Source organism: Geospiza fortis, unplaced genomic scaffold (assembly GCF_000277835.1).
Source record: "Geospiza fortis unplaced genomic scaffold, GeoFor_1.0 scaffold524, whole genome shotgun sequence".
Lineage (NCBI taxonomy): Eukaryota > Metazoa > Chordata > Aves > Passeriformes > Thraupidae > Geospiza > Geospiza fortis.
In genome coordinates, this window is record NW_005054437.1 from 1,272,457 (window position 1) to 1,292,536 (window position 20,080).

Below are 20,080 nucleotides of genomic sequence, written 5' to 3' on the forward strand. Positions count from 1 at the left end.
TTCTTTAAATCATTAAAGGAGACTGGAGAACTGCTTTTTTTGGAACTGGCCCATGAAATAAAAAGCTATATATTTATCTTAGAGACATGCTCAAGCATAATCCCACAACTTTCTGCTGTACTATCATTTTCCTGACTTTTGACGTGAAGACAATGAATCCAGTAGTCTGGCACAGTTTAACATGTGATACAGTTTAAACAAAATTTCTCTTGGGAAAAGGCTTGTCTGGTGACATTGGCAGCACTAGTGACTGACCCCTAGGGAAGTGGGACAGCCACACACAGATGGGAAATAGCCAGGAAGGGACTACATGGAAGCACTGAAACATTAGACCCTACCTCGTGGCTGAAAACTCAAGTGCGAGGTCCAGATGCTAAAGTCTGAATGTGTTAGCATCACTGTTGGGGAACTGATACTAAGTGACAGATAGATTATATTACATAAAGTTCGATTTCTGGCTGCCCACAATGGCAAACAATTCAAACAAAGGCCTGATAAGCTACTGACAATAAATAAATCAAAGTAAAAAAGCACACTGCTTTGAAACTTTAGCCTTTCATCCAGGAACATTACAGTAAGCTCATTTGTTAAAAGAACTGCTTGATTTTGACCTAATACTACTTTACCAAAGCAACTGAAAATTATTGATTTCCTCTGTTATGAATTGAGATGAATAAAAACCTAAGAGGTTACAAATAAGAAGCCTTCTTTGTTCTGTATATCACTTCTGCTATTGCTGGTCAGTCAGATGCCATTGTTTTTCTTCCTGCTCCCACAGCATGTGAAAAGCATCTTACTAGGAAATAAAACAAATGAAAAGATACAAACTGAAAATATTTCTCAGGATTTTTACTGATTGTTTTCAGCCTTATATCTAGGACTAATAATAAGTAAGAAAAACAGTAGCAGTTCTAAAGAATTCCCCACCCTGGTTCAATTTTCATTTTTGTTTTAAAATGTTCACAATACCTTGGGTCCTGGAGCCTTTTAAGATAAGGGTTGGGATTAATATTTATATAGAAGTGATTAAAATACATTTTAATTTAAAAAAGCTGACAGGCAAGCAAAGTTGTACTGTGCATGAGAGCCTAGATGCACTTCAGGAAGGCAATACAAGCTCCCCCAAATTTTAATTGACATTGGCTTTCTGTGTACTTGGATTCTCCATGCCTTGTAGACTGCTTCAGTCAACAATGATTTTTAATTTCAAGCTAGGGAAAGAATGATGGAAGATACAGTTCCACAAGAAAATTTGCAATTCATTAAGAAATTATAATACTCAAGAAGTCCCTTTTCCAAGAGATAACTGATAAACAGAAGTGACATTGCATCCCTCATCCAAGCCACCTGACATTTCTTCCTCCGCTTCTCACACCTTTGCATGAAAGGTTGCACTGACAGAATCCACCACCTTCCACCAACTCTTTAAAGCAAACAGTTTTGCTGAAGTGAAAGAGCTCTAACTCAACATCTCCCTTAAATAGTAGGAAGAATTAAATACCTGTTACCAACTTTGTCAATGCCTCACCAAAAGAGGAAGCAAGGAGAAAGAAACAGCTGTTTCAAGGAACAGACAACTCAGGTTTCTCAGGTAACTGTCATCAGAAATGCTTCTCCTGCTTGCCTCCTTCTTTTCTCCATAATGAACCAATGTTTCTCCATCTAATACCAAGACTATTTGTTATGCCCTCCTGCACTTTTATTCCATTCTATGTTCCAAGAGGCACAGCAGCAGAACATCCCACTTCTCACCTACTATTTTCCAGATGTTCACCATACCAGATGTAAGTAGCAATAATCCACACATTTGTGGGAAATCTACAGGAACTACAGAGCTGAAGAGTTGTTACATTTAAAAAAAAAAAAAAACATTATCTGACTCTACTTAATAGAGATTTTAAGTGCCAGAGGATATTTTTCTGAATAATCACTGATTCCCCTTTTCCTAACAAAAAGCACTAGCAATGCTGCAGGGAGAAAATGACCAAAAGCAAACTCCTTACCCTCTATATTTACAAACACTAGTCTCTTCTTTCCAAGTAAAAGCTAATTACAGACACAAAATCAGAAGAAATCAGCAGTTGGGGCACAGATCAGAGAATCACAGAATAGTTTGGGTTGGATGGGACATTAAAGATTATCTCTTTCCAACCTGCCTGCCATGGGCAGGGACTCCTTTCACTAGACCAGGTTGCTCAGAGCTCCATGCAGCTTGACCTTGAACACTTCCAGGGATGGGGCATCCACAACTTCCCTGGGCAACCTGTGCCAGTGCCTCACCACCCTCACAGTAAAGAATTCCTTCCTAATATCCAATTTAAACCTACTCTCTTTCAGCTGGAGGCCATTCCTCCTTGTCCTGCCATTATATGCTCTTGTGAAAAGTCTCTTTCCATCTTTCCTGTAGTCTCCCTTTAGGTACTGGAAGGCCACAATTAGGTCACCCCAAGCCTTCTCTTTTCCAGACTAAATAAAGCTAATTCTCAGCTTTTCCTCCTAGGGAAGGTGCTCTGACCACCTTCTTGGACTCATTCCCACAGGTCCATGCCCTTCCTGTGCTGGGTGAGAGCTGGGTGCAGCACTGCAGGTGAGCTCTCACCAGAGTAGAGCAGAGGGACAGGATCCCTCCCTCGACCTGCTGCCCAGAGCCCAGCTGCTTTCTGGGCTGCTCATTACATGTCCATGAAGATATGACTTGGTTTGGTTTTAAAGACAGAAACAACCCTGCACATAAGCTACAAAATAAATGGAGCTGTTTGGGACTTGAAAGCTAACAGTCCCTTGTGTCTGAACACTTAGAAACCAGAGTTCCACTGCTTTCCAAAAGTCAAATCAACTCATGAAACAGGAGATTCTCCTAACCAGAATTTCTCTTAATGTCTTCACTAGCATTTCAGTACCATGATTTGTTGACCTTGACAAAGTAAAGATTGACAGACTGCCTGTTTGTTTTGGGAATTGTTCGACAGAATGGGCACAGTGTGCATTTTTGTGTGACTTGATGCATGGCTGAGCTTCTCACCTCTGACTCATCGGCCATTAACCTGACATAATCAATTAAGAAGAGGAAAGAAAATTTCACATTATTGCTATACTACTTGAAAGCATTTTTTCTACATTGTAGCATGGAGTTTCCTAGTTCTGTTGCCAAAACATAAATACAGGTCTCTGTTTACAAAGTTATTAATTTCAATTACTGCTGCAAACTTCTGCTGCTTAAAAGGTTTACAAGATCCCAGATCTATTGCCTCCACCTTACCTAAAGTATCACAAATGTATTTGCAAGCACATACCACAGTAAAGTTGACTTGTATAGTCAGAACCCTGCCCCTAATTTTCTTGATGTTTTTTTCCTTGTGGATGAGATAACTTCCTAAACTGTTCAGAATTAGGAGTAAGGGAAGAATTATTTCTTTAAATCCTTTTCAACTCTGTTTGCTTTAAAAAGGTGTATGACTCACAGTGGTTAAATATTTAACTGTTTCACTAATGAGCTGAATCCTAACATGTGAGTATGAAAACACGTGTCATTGCATCTGAAAAATCCCACTCATATCCAAGGAGCGTTTTAAAATTTTTAGATATATATTAATACATATAGAAACACATGTTAGGAATCTATAAGGTAAGTTGCTGTTTTAAGACTATTCTACACACACATTTAAGTATTCTGTGTAGAGATATGTGGGAGTTGGGGCTTGGTTGCATGGGTATTTTTTTTCCCTTTTTATCAAAAAAATTGCACTAATTCAACCCCAAATGTGCCTGTTATTGTATTAATAATTACAATGACATAATAGTACAATTATACCCTGTGGGACTAGGCTACACTGACATGTGCAACCACGTGCCTACCATCACTTCAAAGACAGAAAGAGATTGAAGATACTGCCCCACCCTGCTGCTCATTCCTGCACTTCTCATCTTGGAGATTACCACCCACAGAGCTGAACAACAGTAACCTGTTGTGGAAGTGCTCTTTGCCCTCTTTGTTACCACCACAGTAGGTTTAACCATCTTTGGTGGCAAAAATAAAAAAGGCTTTCTGAGGCAGCTGGGCACTGCAGCAGACCATGAAAGTGAACACAGTCCAGTCCAGCTCTGGGCAGTGGTAAATCCCACAGAGGGCCTGCAGCAAGGAGCTAGCAGATGACTGCTGCTTAAGATTTGCAGAGAGACATGCATCTGCAAACCTACCTGCACCCTACCTGTTCTACCTGAGCTTGAACAAAACAGCTTTTGTTTGTAGAGATGGCCCAGCTGCCAACTCAGGTTCAATAACCAGCTCTGGATTATGGTAGGCAGGTCTAGACCTGTAGGATAAACTTAATCTCAGCCAAATTGGCCTTAATCAGCTGTCAGGGTTGCTGTCCTGCAGCAAAACAGATGAAAAGTAAACATAAAATGCTACTTAATTCATTATTCAGTCAAATCAATACATGAGAGGCACAAGCTTCAGTGTGTAAAATAAGGGCCAAAATCTCAGCTTTTGGGAGACAAAAGGAACTCCAAACCAAAACCTTCACAGTTCTAAGTTAAGAAATGAGACAAGAAGTTCAATATATTTTCCTTTTCGGTGTTGTGACTGCTAAGGCCCATCACTCAACCAGAATGCTTGGAGCAGGCCAAAGCTGGCACTTGTGGACGTCGTGTTTTCTCTGCCTCAGTGCCTGGCTGTGCAAGAGCCCACTCAGAACTTCCTTCCCTTTACATTTTCAACCACTTTGTTGGGGCTGCAAAACCTATGAGGGTAGGAGCTATCTTTTCGAGCATGTGGCTCCACACTCTACTAGGTGTTGTACTCAATCTTTCAGGCAGGGCTGTAATGGAAACAACAATAATGTCCTTTCTCAGAAGAATAACACATGAATCTGCTTGTAAATTGTGTTGCAGATAAAGTTTCCATCACACTTTTAACTATCAAAACCTAACAAATCTTACTCTACAGTTCCACAAACAGTTTAAGGCAGAACTGTTGCCAAAAGAAGCAATCTCATCTGGCCAAAAAAAAGGTTAATTTGAACCCATCTGGATTCTCCAAGGCAATTGACAACAGAGCTACATAAATGCTTGTGTTGGCAGAAGGAATGGAGCAGCAGGATCATTTCTTCAGGTGGCAGTGCCAGTTTATGTAGGCTGAAACCCCCTCTTGAAAGTGCAGCCTGGGTTCTCTGAAGGATTTATCTCACAAAGCCAGCTTAGAGTGGAAAAGCTATGGATCACCCGATTTTACACATAAAACTGCTAATATTCACCTCCCAAGAACGCTGCAAGGTTAAGCACACTCGTGTTCGTAAGGCATTGCAGAAGTAAGATTGGTAAATATTTAATTTTCTCTCCTCCCTTTCCCCCAGCCTTGGCCACTGAGTATAACTCGTTCTGAGCTCCAAATACTAAATCAATGACTTGGAGCAGCTCCTAGAAGGTAGCTGTCAAGCTCCCTGCCTGTGGGCCAGATGGAGGTCAGTCATCACACACACGCAATCCAACTAAAAACTGGTCTGCAGTGCTGCAGCCAAAACAGCACCTAAATGCATTGTACCCACCCATGCTGCAGGGAACAGACAAATCACCTCCACAGCAGACACCCTTTCTCACCTTGATCTGGGGAACAGCTGCAGAGGGATAAAGGACAAGTAAATCAACTCCTTCTGCATGCGTTCCACGTGTGAACACATCCTGTCAAACTGACAGAAACAACAGCAAAAAGGAGAGTTTCTGAAAGGTGCCCAAATAAGGATGTTAACAACATGCTGGAGGAAAAAAAGAGGCCAGCCTCAGTGTGATTAGCATAAGGGAAACCATCAAAGTGAGGCAGCACATAGCTTGCTTTCACAGACTGGGTGTGAAAACAGGCATTTTGGTTATTTTGTTAGTACTTCACAGTCTGGCTGTTTCTGAGCACCAGTAACAGCTCTGGGTTCCCCAACATCTTAAAAATATGCTCCTGGTGCATGGGTTAGGTGGAAATATCTGATGTAAGCAATGCACTAAGGTACAGGTCCCTGAAATCAGTGACCAGCGGGGATAGCTGAGCAGTGCAGAGATTTTAGGACATTTATCCCAATATTTGGGATCTGTATATAATATATGGTCCCTCAGAAGACTACAGAACTCACTCTGCTGCAGAGCCTCTGGCTGCTGTGGCTGCCAGGGCACACGGGCACCCACCCTTGTTTGCTCCCAAGGCACGGGACACGCCACCAGCATGGAAAGGAAAATGCAGCACGTGGCAGCTCCCTGGGGTATCCAGACTTCTCCAGCAGCTCAGTACAAACACCACGTTCTGAGCTCCACAATTATATTCATTTCTTTTATAAGCTGAGATAAAACGCAAATGCCCATGCTAAATACTACTAGCCACTGAATCAACAGCTCTAATACACTTTCACAAGGCCTTTCTGATTACTGAGATAAAGTAGAATTGGGCCTCATAGTACAACGGGAGCAATCCTAGAAACCCTTTGTGCAAGACAAGTTTAACACAACTCATGCTTCAGTCATGATGACATTTTTTATACCAACAAAATAAAAGTAAATTAGATAAAAATACGTTTAAAACATTAAATGTGAGATAAATACAGTTTGCAGTTACATAAATCAAACTCATGCTTCCTAGGTTACCCCTAAGTACAAGCAGACTCTGTTGAAGAAATCTTTCCTATTACATCCTGATCCTGTTAATATTTATGCACACAGGAAGCTCCACTGAAGTCATGATGACGACTCATACACACAAAGTTAAACACACTGCACAACTGCAAGTCTTGTGCCATAAAAACTTCACTTAAAAACGTAGAACATAATTTAGTTGCCTCTGCACATATACATTTAAGAAAAAAACCAGCATACAGTCTTGCCTTTTTTCCCCCCTGGAAGGCAAGGCATCAGGCCCTCATCTAAAGCCATGGAATAAACTCTCAGTAGGGTAAAACTGCCAGAGGCTCTACTCAATACAAATTAAATCCAGCTAGAAGTACTTTTTTCTTCAAATTACTGATGAAAAAGGAAACATTCTAAATATAAATACATATGTAAAGAAGCATATACATAAATACATATGAAGAAATAAGGGTATTCTCCCATGTTGTTGTTCTCTATCTGTGCGCAAAGCCAGATATTTGTCACTGTTTTCATAGCCTGGCAAATTTCTAAGAGGATGTTCATTTACTCATTGTCCTTCCAAGAGCAGTTAGACCTCCGTGCCGAGATGCACTCTGCTCCAGTCAAATACAGAAGTCAAGAAACAAAATAATGAAGCTTTTTAGAAAATAAACTCATAGGAGTTTACTTTAGAAACTGCCAAGAAAAAGAAAGCCACCAAGAAGTCCAGTTGATTTTGGGGTTTTAGCCAGTTAATTAAACCCACTTAACCCAACATTGCAAAATAAAGTTCTTAATACACTCAATTTAAGTTACTTTCTCTCGACTAACTCCTGGAAGCTCCTTTCTTCTTAGGCACTGGCACTCGCTGCTTTTCTGCGCTACAGTTACACCACACCTGCAGAGCTGATTCCAGTTCTGCCTACCAAGGGCCACTTAAAGCCATTCAGGAGCCACCAGCAAGTGACAGCTGGCAAATTCAAACCTGTCTCAGTAGTCTATCATATGTAATCAATTGCAAATAGAACTTCAACAGACTCATCCCATTATTTCCTAGCTAATTCCCCCTGGGAAAACAAGCCAGCAACTCCCACTTTGAATCATGAAGCTAGTTTTGCCCCTGCCTCTCCTCCCAGCTTCTCCCTTTCCCCTCCCTTTGCCTCAGTTCAGGGCCCTGTTTCAGTTTTTGGGCTTGATATCCGTTATGTTATGTCAGCTGTTACACTGCGCTTAAAACAATAGACTCCAGCTGGCTGAGGTCAGATGTGAAAACAAGGACCTAACAAAGCCAGGGACCCTCCAGTTATACTGAAATTGAGATACACACTGAATGTAGCACTTAATGACAAACTACTTTCCAGACATTTGGGCAAAGCATAAAGGAAACACCTGTCACTGCAAACATTACACACTAATCCAGATAAACCCTAAATTTAAAAATCTTTCTTTTCACTGCTTGGCTATAGCATGCACCAGTATTCCACAGTTTTAATTTTTTTTTCCCCTAGATGGAATTTGTATTTCTCTGCTTGTTTACCAAAATAATAAATAGCAAGAAATATGTATAATTTCAAAAATATATTTACTATGCTTCTTTTGGAGTTTACCAAGCTGATGTTCCAAGTTTGATATGAATTTATACCCCAGGAAAGTTCAGTCAAAATTTAACCCTTAAGTAGGAACCTTGACAAAAGTGAATAATAAATGTAATTGTGAATGAAACATGCCATTTTCAGTGATGGCATTTTCTTTTCTGCACCTTTGAACACAATTTATTGGAGTGTACCCGTTCTTAAAAACAAAGAAACAAACCACTGTGTGAATTATGAAGGCACATATGAGCTCTTGAGAACAGGTGAAAAACTAATAACTCCAGAGAACATATCTCTTCCTTATCAAAATCCTCATACACTTTAAAAACAGTGTTTCCTGAAAACTTTCCCATTGCTGCAGCTCATGCCTGACAAGCTGGGCTGCTCGCCCTGCGCAGAAGGACATCGTGGCACCCTGCTCATTTTGGAGTCTGGCAGAGCCCCCGGGCTGCCAGGGAGGGAGATGCCCGTGTCAGATCCCGCGGGCCCCCAAGCAGCCAGCAGACGGCACCCATCCATCACCGGTGCCTGTGCTGGCCACAATCTGTCACCAGCCCCACCTTGAGCTCGGGGGAGTCCCTCTGCCCAGAGCCCATCCCAGTCTTCAGAGTCCGAGTCCCAAAAAATGCCAGGTGCTTCACAGCCACCGCATCCCAATGGGGATAAACGCTACATTCCTTCATGCACAGTGATGTAAACGCAAACTTTATTTTAAATGGCAATGTTCAGTTATGCCACCACACAACTCCAGGTAAAGAAATCCCAGAGAAAGGGATTTTTGTTTTCAAACGTCATAGAAAAGGCAGAAGTAATCAATTTTCTACATCCAAGGCACTCCATTGTAGCAGACTAAAATAAGAATTCAAACCACAATGTGGACCTTCTAGTGAAATGTATGGATATATGTAAAAAGAGATGTAGGTTTGTTTCTGTACAAACTGCTGCTTATTCTTATCATATATATCTAAAGGCCACTCATGGTGGTAACACTAGAGAAATTTTGAAAAATAAACTTTTTCTTTTATCCCAGCTGAATAGGAAACATCTAATAATACCAAGAGTGTACCTGGCAGGGCGTAACATATTGGAAGTCTTTCTGTGTTTTAACAAGTTTAAGAACTTTTTCTTTCTCCTCCATGCAAACACTTGCCCAATTCATTTCACTGAAAGCATTAATTGTTCTCTTTTTTTTTTTAAAGGCATCCACATGATGAGCAATAAAGTAGACCAAACTGCATGAATTTTGAGGCTCCACCACAAAGCAGCCAGAGTTTTCTCTGGCACCAATGTTTGCACAGCCCTCTTCTCCCATCTCTCTCTCCACAAATTATGATTGCTAATTACTCGTATAAAATTCCCCAATCCCATGTGGAAAAACATTTCTTTATTAAGAGTTCACTTCTTCCAAAATATATTTTTATCTAGTAGAGGACACCATCCAAGGTCAGAAGCAGCCGCCCCAGGAGAACACAGCGCAGGCCAATGCTGCCCTCTGCAGATCTTAAATGGAAACTCCAGCCCTTCTACAACGTTTTGATTTTTAGCACATGTCTAAACAAAACCAGCTCATCTCTCCCTTACTGGTCTTAGCATGCTTTCATTCCATATCACCTCTTCATTCCTCCCTAACTCAGATTTCATCTACACCAAACCATAGCAAGAGGCCTTTTTATTTTTTTTCTTTTAAATAAGAAAGCACCCATTTAATGAAATTGGTTCAGCTGTCCCAAACAGACAGCCTTATTTCCACTTTAGGAGCATCTGATTTGGCTCCCTTTGACCTGCTCAGAATGGACATAACGCAGAATTTAAGCATGTTCACGCAACCTTCTGAACCAAATGAATTAAATCCTTTTAACATCACATTTACATTAAGTGCATAACTCTCTTCTGCAGGCCAGGGGAGTTGTCAAGGGATTGCTTTGAGAACAGCTGGAACAAGTTAAGATCTTACGACCAGCAACCTTTCAAACCAAGGCAGCTGATTTTGCAGGGAGGCAGATTAGAAGCCCTCACGTTATCTGCCAGCACAGCTCAGCCATGAACATCACAACCAGGGGCTGAACTGCAGCCAGAAACACCTGGGTGCACATTCAGGGGAAGGTCCCTGCTCCAGCTACTCCTCATACTGTTGCCTCATTAAAAGCGGGGAGGGCAATTTTAATTTCTGATCATGTTTTCTGAGCCTCCAAATCGCTCACAGCTGGCATTGTGCCTACAAACTAAAATGTAAAGAAGCCAGCTTGGACTGAAAGCTGAGATTCTCCACATCAGCTGTCAGAGGAGTGACAGAAAGGAAAGGCTGCAGTGAGTGACTCCCTGGACAGGTCTTTCTGCAGGTCCAACAAAGGAAAAAGATTAAAGACCATAAATCCACTAGACACATCTTCTACACCAGCTGGTCTCACTTTGGGTCAGACCAGGGGACATTGCTGAGGCTGCACGGACAAATTTTTCAACTTTCTCAGCTACAGCTGCTCTTCAGAGTCTGTAGACTAGATTAATCTGTAGAGCTGTCACCAGGCACCTTTACAGATATTAAATTAATTTTTCAAGAGGATGAAAATGCACCAATGCAGATGGTGAGTCTGCATTTTGGCCTTCTTAAGCAAGGGATATTATCCGGAAAGAAAACTGCTGGAACCCCCTTGAACTGTGTATTCTCTGTGAAGATCACCTTCCGAAGCAAAAGCTGTAGGTGTTTTTCTCTCTCAGAAGACCCACAACAAACTCCAGCAAACAAAAGCCAAGTTTTACACTCAAAACAAAACATTATATTAAAAAAGCAATATAAACTAGATTTCCTATGGGCCTAGACTCTGTACCAGTTTCTCAGAAGTGCAGGAATAATTTCAATGCCAATAAAGTAAATGTTAATAAACCAAAAATATGGCCTTTTTATCTTAATTTGTATTTTTTAAAGTTTAAATATTGTTTAATCTCTTCAGTAAGAAGAATGCTAAAGTAGAAGAGGAACTTAAAACAGAAAGCTGGAAAGAGTTTATACTTTCATCATAAAAACACAGCTTTTTCTTCTTTTTTTTATTTGGCAGGAATCAATATTGAAATGAGATTCCTACCAGAAAATAGCTTTTTCAGGCACACCAAATATCCCCTGGTTCAGCAGAATATTTAATCCCCTTGGATCAGGCACTTGGATTTTCTTAGATCATGCTGAGATAACAGCATTCTGCTGTGTTCTGGCACCATAAAATCCTTGCTTATGAAAATAAAAGAAAAATATGGCCTCTCTGGGAACATACATCTCTGCACTACTTTTTTCTATAGTTTAGACATTGTAGTCTCAGAATCAATTTTTACCCTGATATACCACATTCTCTTTATGAGTCATGGCAAAAGCTCTCCCGCACCACTGTTTGACACGGGCCAAGCGTACACAGAGCTCTTCAAAATGATGATGCTTTCACAGCCTTGGCTCAGACTCCAGCTCACGCTGGGCAAGTGCCAGCGAGTAACTGGAGTCAAACCCCCTCCGACAGCACCATCTAGTGAAAAAAAAAAAAAAAAGAGAGAAAATAAACACATGCAAATTTAAACAGTTTTCACTGCATTCTGGAAACGAACAAAAGGCCAATTCTCTCCTAATCTCCCATTACAACTGCATTTAGGTATAGCTTTCATCAAGGCTCTTTGCCTCGTGAAGTGTGGTGACAAGTAGAGAAAGATTCAGCGGCTAATTGTAAGCTTTTTGTCTAAATCTGGAACACCACTTGGAACACATATAAACTTGCCCCTGTTTATTTTTCCAATGCTAAGCTTGTGTTTTTCTTGCTTTTAGGAGAAACAGAAGTGTTTTTTAATGCTTTGAAATTATTGATAGCATAACATCTTTTGTTTCATGCTGTGCTAGAGGGAGGTGAGATTTTAAGACAAGCAGCTCCAGAATAAAATAAATTCATATATTTTGATATATTGCAAAATAATATATTTTTAATATGCTACACAAAACTGGTTTTTCCACCCAGTTTTGAACTCAAACTGCCACAACATATAAACTCAACAACTTGTATAGCTTTTATTTTCATATTATTGTAATATCTTGTATGACTATATTAGTAAAGCATGAAATTTCTTCTTCATGAAAAAGGGCATACAGCTTCTATCTGTAACTTCAATGTGACCAGGCTCCCTGCTTTCAAAAAGACTACCTGCTGAAATTATGCAGGTGCTCAGATCTTTTACAGGGTCACAGCTAAATACTTTGGCTATTTAGAGGAAATAAAGCAGTATAGCTATTAATTCTGAGTGCTTTTAATAGTCTTGTTTAATTAGTTTTCCAGTCAGGAGGAAGAGATTCTGTACTTTTCCCAATGCATATTTTCAGTGCCATGCAACTCCAGTTTCATGAGGTTTCTTGAGGTCTCAGACCACAAACTCTTACACGGCCAAAGTTCCTTCATTCTCAGTTAAGCCCAAGCAAAAGCCATCTTCAGGATTCCCATACTCCTGGTAGGCTGCTGGTACTCTGCCGCCCCTTTGAGCTCTGTCTCGTTTAGTATTATTTTGTCAATCAAATTGCTTGCCTTCCTTTGCTCACCTACACTGACAACGTTTCCTACTTGAATTGTCTGGCTCCAAATGAAAATCATTACTGTCAAATAATTAAAAATCTTTCTGCAGACACAAAAAATAAATTAATTCCTACTGCAGAGCAGTAGAAAGAGCACTCTCCTAAGCTTTCATTTCTCCTTACAGCACCATTCGGTTTGGAAGCTTGCACTCGGTCTTTTACAGTTTTGTGCCTTAATCCCTACATGCTGTTACACTTGATTTTACTTCCTTCTTATCATTTTGCAGTCTCTCTGCAACCAGCCCTCTGTGATTAAATCTCCCCCTAACAATTCGGTTACACCTACTTTTGACAACTTGTAAAGTAAACAAAAGTAAAACAACTCCTTTGACTTTAAGGTAGTTGACTACCTTAAAGTCAAAGAAAAATGTCTTAAGGAATAGGAGAATAGGAAATTTCACTGGGTAGATGCCAACAGGAGTGAGATTCTGAGATTTGTGTTTGTGTTTCAAGATGCCACAACTCCTTGGAAAGTCCCACTGAAACTGGATAGAGCAGAGAGCACATTAGCCCATCTACTGCTTTGGATAGATGGCTTCCCATAATCCCCACAGGTTTCATGAAAGTTACCACAGTTAATCCTTTAAGAAAACAGCATCAGCCTCTGCCAATATTGAACAAACAGACAACTGTTCATTTCCTGTGAAACCCATGCAAGTAGGATTTCAATTTTAGAAATTAACCACAGTTTTTCTCACTATGTAGAACAGGAACACTGATACATCATTCCCCAATTCCCTCATTGCTTAGAGAGGATGATAACACAGAACAGTAGAAATACACAACACTGGATATGCCACACTCTGTGTGTGATCCTGAATGCTTTGCATGCACTTTGCACTGCCAGATACAGACAACACACACCGAACACAGAATGAACAAACCAAAACAAGCTCCATGATTTCACAGGGTGGGGGCAGAGAATGAAACCTTACTAGTTATGTTGTCACTAGAAGTTGTTTCACTAAGACAACACGCATGTCAAATATTATGATATATTGCAAAGGTGAGTGAGGCATTACCAGGAGTTAAATTAATCACAGACATTGGCAGAAGTTATGGATAAAAAACCCTACTAGTTATAGATTTAAAAAACCCAAAACAAATTAAATCTGTACAAAAGAGGAAATTCCAAATTCCAAAAAGAAAAAAATTCCAAATTCCAAAAAAAATTGTACTGAATGCAGAAATAAATGTATAGATGCTCTTAGCTGGCACTAGCTATGTTACACCTAGGAGTTCAAATATCTTACAAGTTAAAAATAATATACAGAAATGAAAGCACTTAATGCAGAAATAGTATGATTGACACTAAATTTGATATGCCATATTCTTATTCTTACAGCATTCATATTAGGTAAAGAACCTTGGCATATTTAATAGATAAATAGACAAAAATTATTAGAATTTATGGGGGTCTTAAGTGAACTTTTTCATGTGAATAGTGGTAATACACTTAATGATATTACTGAGGCATTGCTACAATACCTGTTTTGAACAAACATTTAAATTGCTAGTTAGCATTTTCTCTATATAGTGACAGTGTTTCCACAAGTTAAATAATGGTCATTTATTTATAAACAATGGTTATTTCTTTATAAACAAGAAATCAATTATTTAGCAGGGGGTACCCCACTAGTGAGGTACAACAAATTCATTAAAAGTTTGGATGTTTAAAATCATGCCTCTCCAACCTCAAAACTAAGGCTCTTCAATGAAATCTAAGCTGGCAGGACACAATTACTGCTGAGGCATTTGTTCATACATCTATGCTGCAGCACTGGTATACTATAACCATAGTGACTGTGCTTTCTCTACTGAAGGTAAAGAGCATAAGACAGGTACAGCAAGTTGTCTTAAAGTCAATGGACATGAGTTTTCCACTTCTGAAACAAAGCTAGATATGACACCAACTAAATGAAAGGACTTCCACATACTTTTTTCCCTTGCTGTGGCCAGGTGTCTGGTCTTCAGTACAGCTGAAGAAAGTATTAACCCAAGCAATAGGAGGGTTTCAAGCTTAATTAGAATAACTGTATGTGTTGGACACACCACAGGTGTCCTCAGTATAGGCCATAGAGGGTACCACTTCATTTTTGGGTTACCACGACTTTTGGAATTTCTGTAGCTTTGCAGACTCGTTAGGGAAAAGCAGAAAAGTCTCTTGTCAATTAAACCACAAGGAGCATTTTGTTTGATATGGTGTTAGCTCAGGAGACCAGAATTTGTACATTGAGAACAAACACACATCAATCACATTAATGTCCACGTACATACCATCCAAAATAGTGTCCCTGTAGCAAGAGCTGCATACTGCTCAATTGTAGAAAGCACACTGAAGATAAGGCATATCAGCACAATAAGGAAGCTGCAAATGAAAAGAAATTAAACAATTAAAAAATTGTACTGCAGTGTAATAACCTATGGGGAGAATAGATAATTATACCATCACAAATCATCTGTTTACAGCGAAATGTCATTGGTATTAGATTATCCCTAAACACAGCTGGTAAGTGTTGCACAATCCTGATTCCTGTTGGATAGTTCATTTCTTTTCAGACACTGAGGTTTGGGGTTGGACATTATCAAATGAAACCATAAGGTAAAACGAGCTTTAGCCTGCCTCTAAGATTTGCTGTTTCCTGGCCCCTCATGGAAAGAACATTCCTTGCTCTCTCCCATTTTGAGGACTACTTTGGCTGAATCACCACACAACCCCCAAACAGGTTTCAAATATTTGCCTTCTTGCTGATCCAAAGCCCAATAAACTGGGTGGAGAAAAAAACTACAGCTAAGCCAAAGTTTAATAGGCTGTGATATACTGTCTTTTATAATTGATCCCTAAAAGACCCCAAATAAATGAAGCCTGACATTTGGCATTTGAAAAACAGCCTAGGTCTGATTCCACCTAATTCCAAACCCCTGCAGTGGGCAGTCACCTATCCCTAAACCAGGCTGATCAGAGCCCCACGCAGGCTGGCCTTGAACACTTCCAGGGATGGGGCAGACACATTTGTCCTTAGGGAGGGTGTCTTGGTTTCCAACATAAGATTTGGGACAGCCATGGAAACAGCCCAGCTGTCTGCAACCTCCCAGAAATCCTCTTCCCCCATGTGGGGAGCAAGGCTGCTCAGCCCTGCAGCCTCTACCTTCAAAGCCCTTCCCTGAGCAGCTTCAGCTGTGCCCCCACCACACAGGACCACTGCTTCCCCTAAAGGATGTACCACACCTGGGAAGAAATCCATGTAGCACCCAGACTGGATGCCATGCACTACACACTAGCCATAGGCAGCTTTCAGCTCCCAAAGGACTACATGTTTCTTTGAAAAACACAACATGAGCAATCAGCAAGAATGAAAACATCCACTTGTTAAACACAACGTTAGTTGTTAGGGCTATTTCTCACAATTCTGTTGAGACAAGCAACACCAATCCTTTGTACTCAACTGAAACTTGCTGCAAAATTCAATAACTAAATCACCCATCCTGTTAGGCATCTCTAAAACACTTAACTATTTTTTAACTCAAAAAAAAAAAAAAAACCCACAACAAAAGAGAATTGACATAATGAATAAAACTGAACTCAAGAGAAGTATTAAAACAGGACATAAGATTGGCATAGCTCAGCTGAAGTCATCCAGAGCCTCCACCTTTATTCATAGAAGTGAGCACTTCTTTGGGTGAATCTTTTAATCTTTTGAAAGACCAAGCACTCAAGAAAACAAAACAGTGTTAAGGCTGACATATAAGCTACACCCCACAATGATTGCTTTATGATACAGCATATGCAAGTCCAAAGCACACACAAAAAATGATGGCAGAACCACAGAAACATTAAGGTTGGAAAAGACCTTTCAGACCAAATCTGACCTTTGAGATTATAGAGTCCAGCTTTGAGATTGTGCTACTAAATAATAAAGTTTGTAGCTAATTAGGCACAAAAATCAAATAGATAACGAAATTATTAGGATAGACATTATCACATATCAATACAAGTACCCATATAAAAATATACTTTACCTAAGCAAAACATAAATATTTGGATGTTTGTTTCATCTCTTAAGGCTTCTCATTTTACCCTATATTTCTCTGCCTTTGGGCATTCTTAAGCACAAGTGAGCTGTGCAGACAAGGCAGGAGAATGCAAAGGTGAGTCAGTCATTTGAAATATAACATAAATGTTCCCTAAGTATCCAGCCCTTCTGTCTGCAATATTCTCACAATTGCATAAGAGCAATACACATGACAATGTGAACATAAATGGAGTCAGCTGCACAGAGACAGCTGAGGCTCTCTGCATTCAAAGTCCAACATACACAGAATTAGCAGTTCAAAGCAAACAACGTTTGCAAGGGATGAGCAGTACCACTTCACATTTACTACACCCCTTAATAGCAGTAGGCACGTTAGAATGTTTAACTCCGCACAAGAAACCACAAGGGGGCAACCAAAGCAAAGACGATCCCGTCCCTGTCCCTTTCCTGAACAAACACAAAACCTAATAAGCATTAAAGTTGAAAGTTCATGTGCCAAAGTGACAAAGATAAACTTGGGGTCAATCGTTTGCCAAACCTCTTTGCTTGCTCCTATTAGAGAAATTTATGGCTGAGGTAAGAAGTGCATCGAGAGCCACTCACCCCACTACCTGCCTACTTTTATGGCTTTTCATGCACATGGACCCATTTCAGTCTTACTAATTTTTTTTTTATTTCACGCCCAGAGAAGCTCTTAAAATTCACTGCTGACTCTTTCCAGGCTGATGCATGAAACCTTCATAACCACAAGTACACATTATGCCAAGCAAAACAAAGATGTTTGGTCAGGTACTGCTGCTTCATGTCTGCTCCTTTGGCACGGGAGAGATGACACCCACAAGGTGCCAGCAGAGCACCACAGCTGAGCTACTCACCCTGTTACACTGGCATTGCTGTTTTGCTCAGATCAATTGCACGTAAGGAACAGAAGGTGCAAAATTAAGACATTAAACAAACACACATGGTGTCCTCCTCCTGTGGTATGAGCCTACTGTTTGTTGCCTTCCAAAACTCAGCTTTGTTTTTGTTTTGGTATTAGTGGCTCCCTTCTCCACCTCTGAAGTATGCGAAGGGAGTGAGGCACCAATAAAATAAAAAACAGGAAGTTTGGCACCTTTTTTTTTTCCCTTTCCCTTTTTTGACAGTTATGTCCTCTTTCTTCAGTCAGAAGTGGAACACAGATCCCCAGTTACTGCCTAGGCAGCAGACAAGTCCACAGGAGTCAGTCACAAACCACAGTTGCAGGAACAGACTTTGCCTGAAACTTGAATTTGATTATTATGCAAAAATCATCCTGGAGCAATTTAACTGGCCAGCCTCAGAAAAGCAAACATTACAATTTTCATAAAATAACCATATCACTCTTACTATCACTTTACTATGATTGCTACTACTACATTAAAAAAAAGGGAAAAAAACAACCACTTGTCTTGATACAGATGCTAAGCATGTAAACTCTTCATCCAACCAGTAAATATCAGACAAACTAATGGGCAACTAACTCCACTATGGCATAATTTTTTCAATATACATTTTTCCTCTAAAGCATTAGGAATTTCCTAAAATCTAGCACTCTAACAGTCAGACAGGGCTTCATCTCTTGCAAACCACGAGTTTTATCTCCTGAAACCCACTGCTTGTTTGCCCTCTATGCACAAATGTGACCATCTTCAGGAAAGGAAGCAGAGCAACGAGTTCAGGCTCTCGTCAGCTCTGATCCCTCTCTGTGATTGTGGGGCCAAGCAAGCATCAGAGGTGAGGAGATAGCCTGGGAAGTTTTTCATGCTGTCTCTCCCAGGTTACAAAGCAGCCTCTGCTTGCATGTAGATAAGTCACATCTACTGCATCAGTAGATGCATTCAAGAGTACTCAGCTTGATGGTTAAGTCATATCTAACAGTGCTATGGTTTTTTTTCAACCAAGAATTTTGCAAGGGGCTGATCATCTCTGTACTTCGTGATGTGAAACCACTGCTAAAGCAGCATGGACATTACAAAGCAGCAGATGTTTTCCCATCCCTGGGGGAGCCAGAGCCAGAAGTGGAGCTCTCAGTGTGCAAGGAACACCAGGGTGCAGCACTGCAGGGACACTTGGACTCAGGATGTGTCTGTGCCACACCAGCCTCTGGAGAGAACAGCATGAACACAGACACTGCTGTATGGAGAGCCACACAAGGCAGTGCCTGCACAGGTGTGCTCATGTGGGCAAACTTTTAATACATGATAAGTTCTGTCTTGCTTCATTGTGTCAGTCAGACAATTGAGGTAGTTTTTTTATCTCTCACAGGTTTGAGAAGCTAGACCATTTCCACAAAAGAATCATTCAGCCAACAAGGGAACATGGCCAGCCAGCACATGTGCTTTACTTAGCAACAGATAGGAAATATATTAAGAGCTAAAGGTAGATTTAATGTTTTATGACTATTTTAGGATATATTTTGACTTTCAAACAGACCTATGGCTTTTTCCCTGACCTCAGAATCAGCTGCAGGAACCTGATACATTATAGGTAGCTATCAGTACCGTGCAGCCTTCAGCCCTGAGCTGCTGAGTTTTTTTCTATATTTAACTTTGATTTTTGAACATTAGCATGTCTTTTTTGTGGCTTAAAACAATGCATAGAATGATCAAAGGAACAATAAACCACTTACTGAGAGATAACAATGCTCATTTAGTGAATGTCACAGGTAGGAGAACTGATAAGGGTTTATAAAATATGTCCAGTGATATGACCAGGAACATTTAAAAAAACAGTGTATGAGACGTGCTGGAAGTACTTACTCACCAGATTAATAGTCTCATGTGCATGCAGCTGTTATCATCAAAACCAGCACTAAAATGTGGGTAGATTTCATTCCTCCTTGCAGTGTTTCTTACATACTCACAGTGGGAGTCTTTCCATAAAGCAGGAAAAGGTTGCCATTAGGCTATAAACTGAGCTGAGACCTTAAATACATTTAATAGATGAGAAGGGACATGCAAAGTTCAGCTCAATTTGTATCAACCTGAGCTCTAACCCTCCAACAGTTTTTCCTTGTTCAATGTCACAAGCTGCCTTAAGTCTGGTTTTTCTAACCATTTTTATCCATTACAGCTATCAGTCTTGAAGATATCCAACTATTGGAGAATACAGCTTATTTTAGCTGACAACTGCCAGCTAAAAAGCAGTTACCAGCATCTGTGCTTTTTTCTGTTTTTGGCATGAGGTCAAGGGCTAGTTGCAGTTCATCCTCTCTGACTACTGGAGAAAACAAGTGTAAC

At 40.3% G+C, this 20,080-nt stretch overlaps 1 protein-coding gene across 1 annotated transcript in view; it reads right to left on the bottom strand.

Annotated features, from left to right (window-relative positions):
• KCNQ1 (potassium voltage-gated channel subfamily Q member 1) overlaps positions 1-20,080 on the bottom strand; it is a 330,598-nt gene that overhangs the window by 274,812 nt on the left and 35,706 nt on the right. Inside the window, exon 3 of the mRNA XM_031062124.1 lies at positions 15,064-15,154. Coding sequence (XP_030917984.1) covers positions 15,064-15,154 — 91 coding nt within the window. The remainder of the gene's footprint in view (positions 1-15,063; positions 15,155-20,080) is intronic.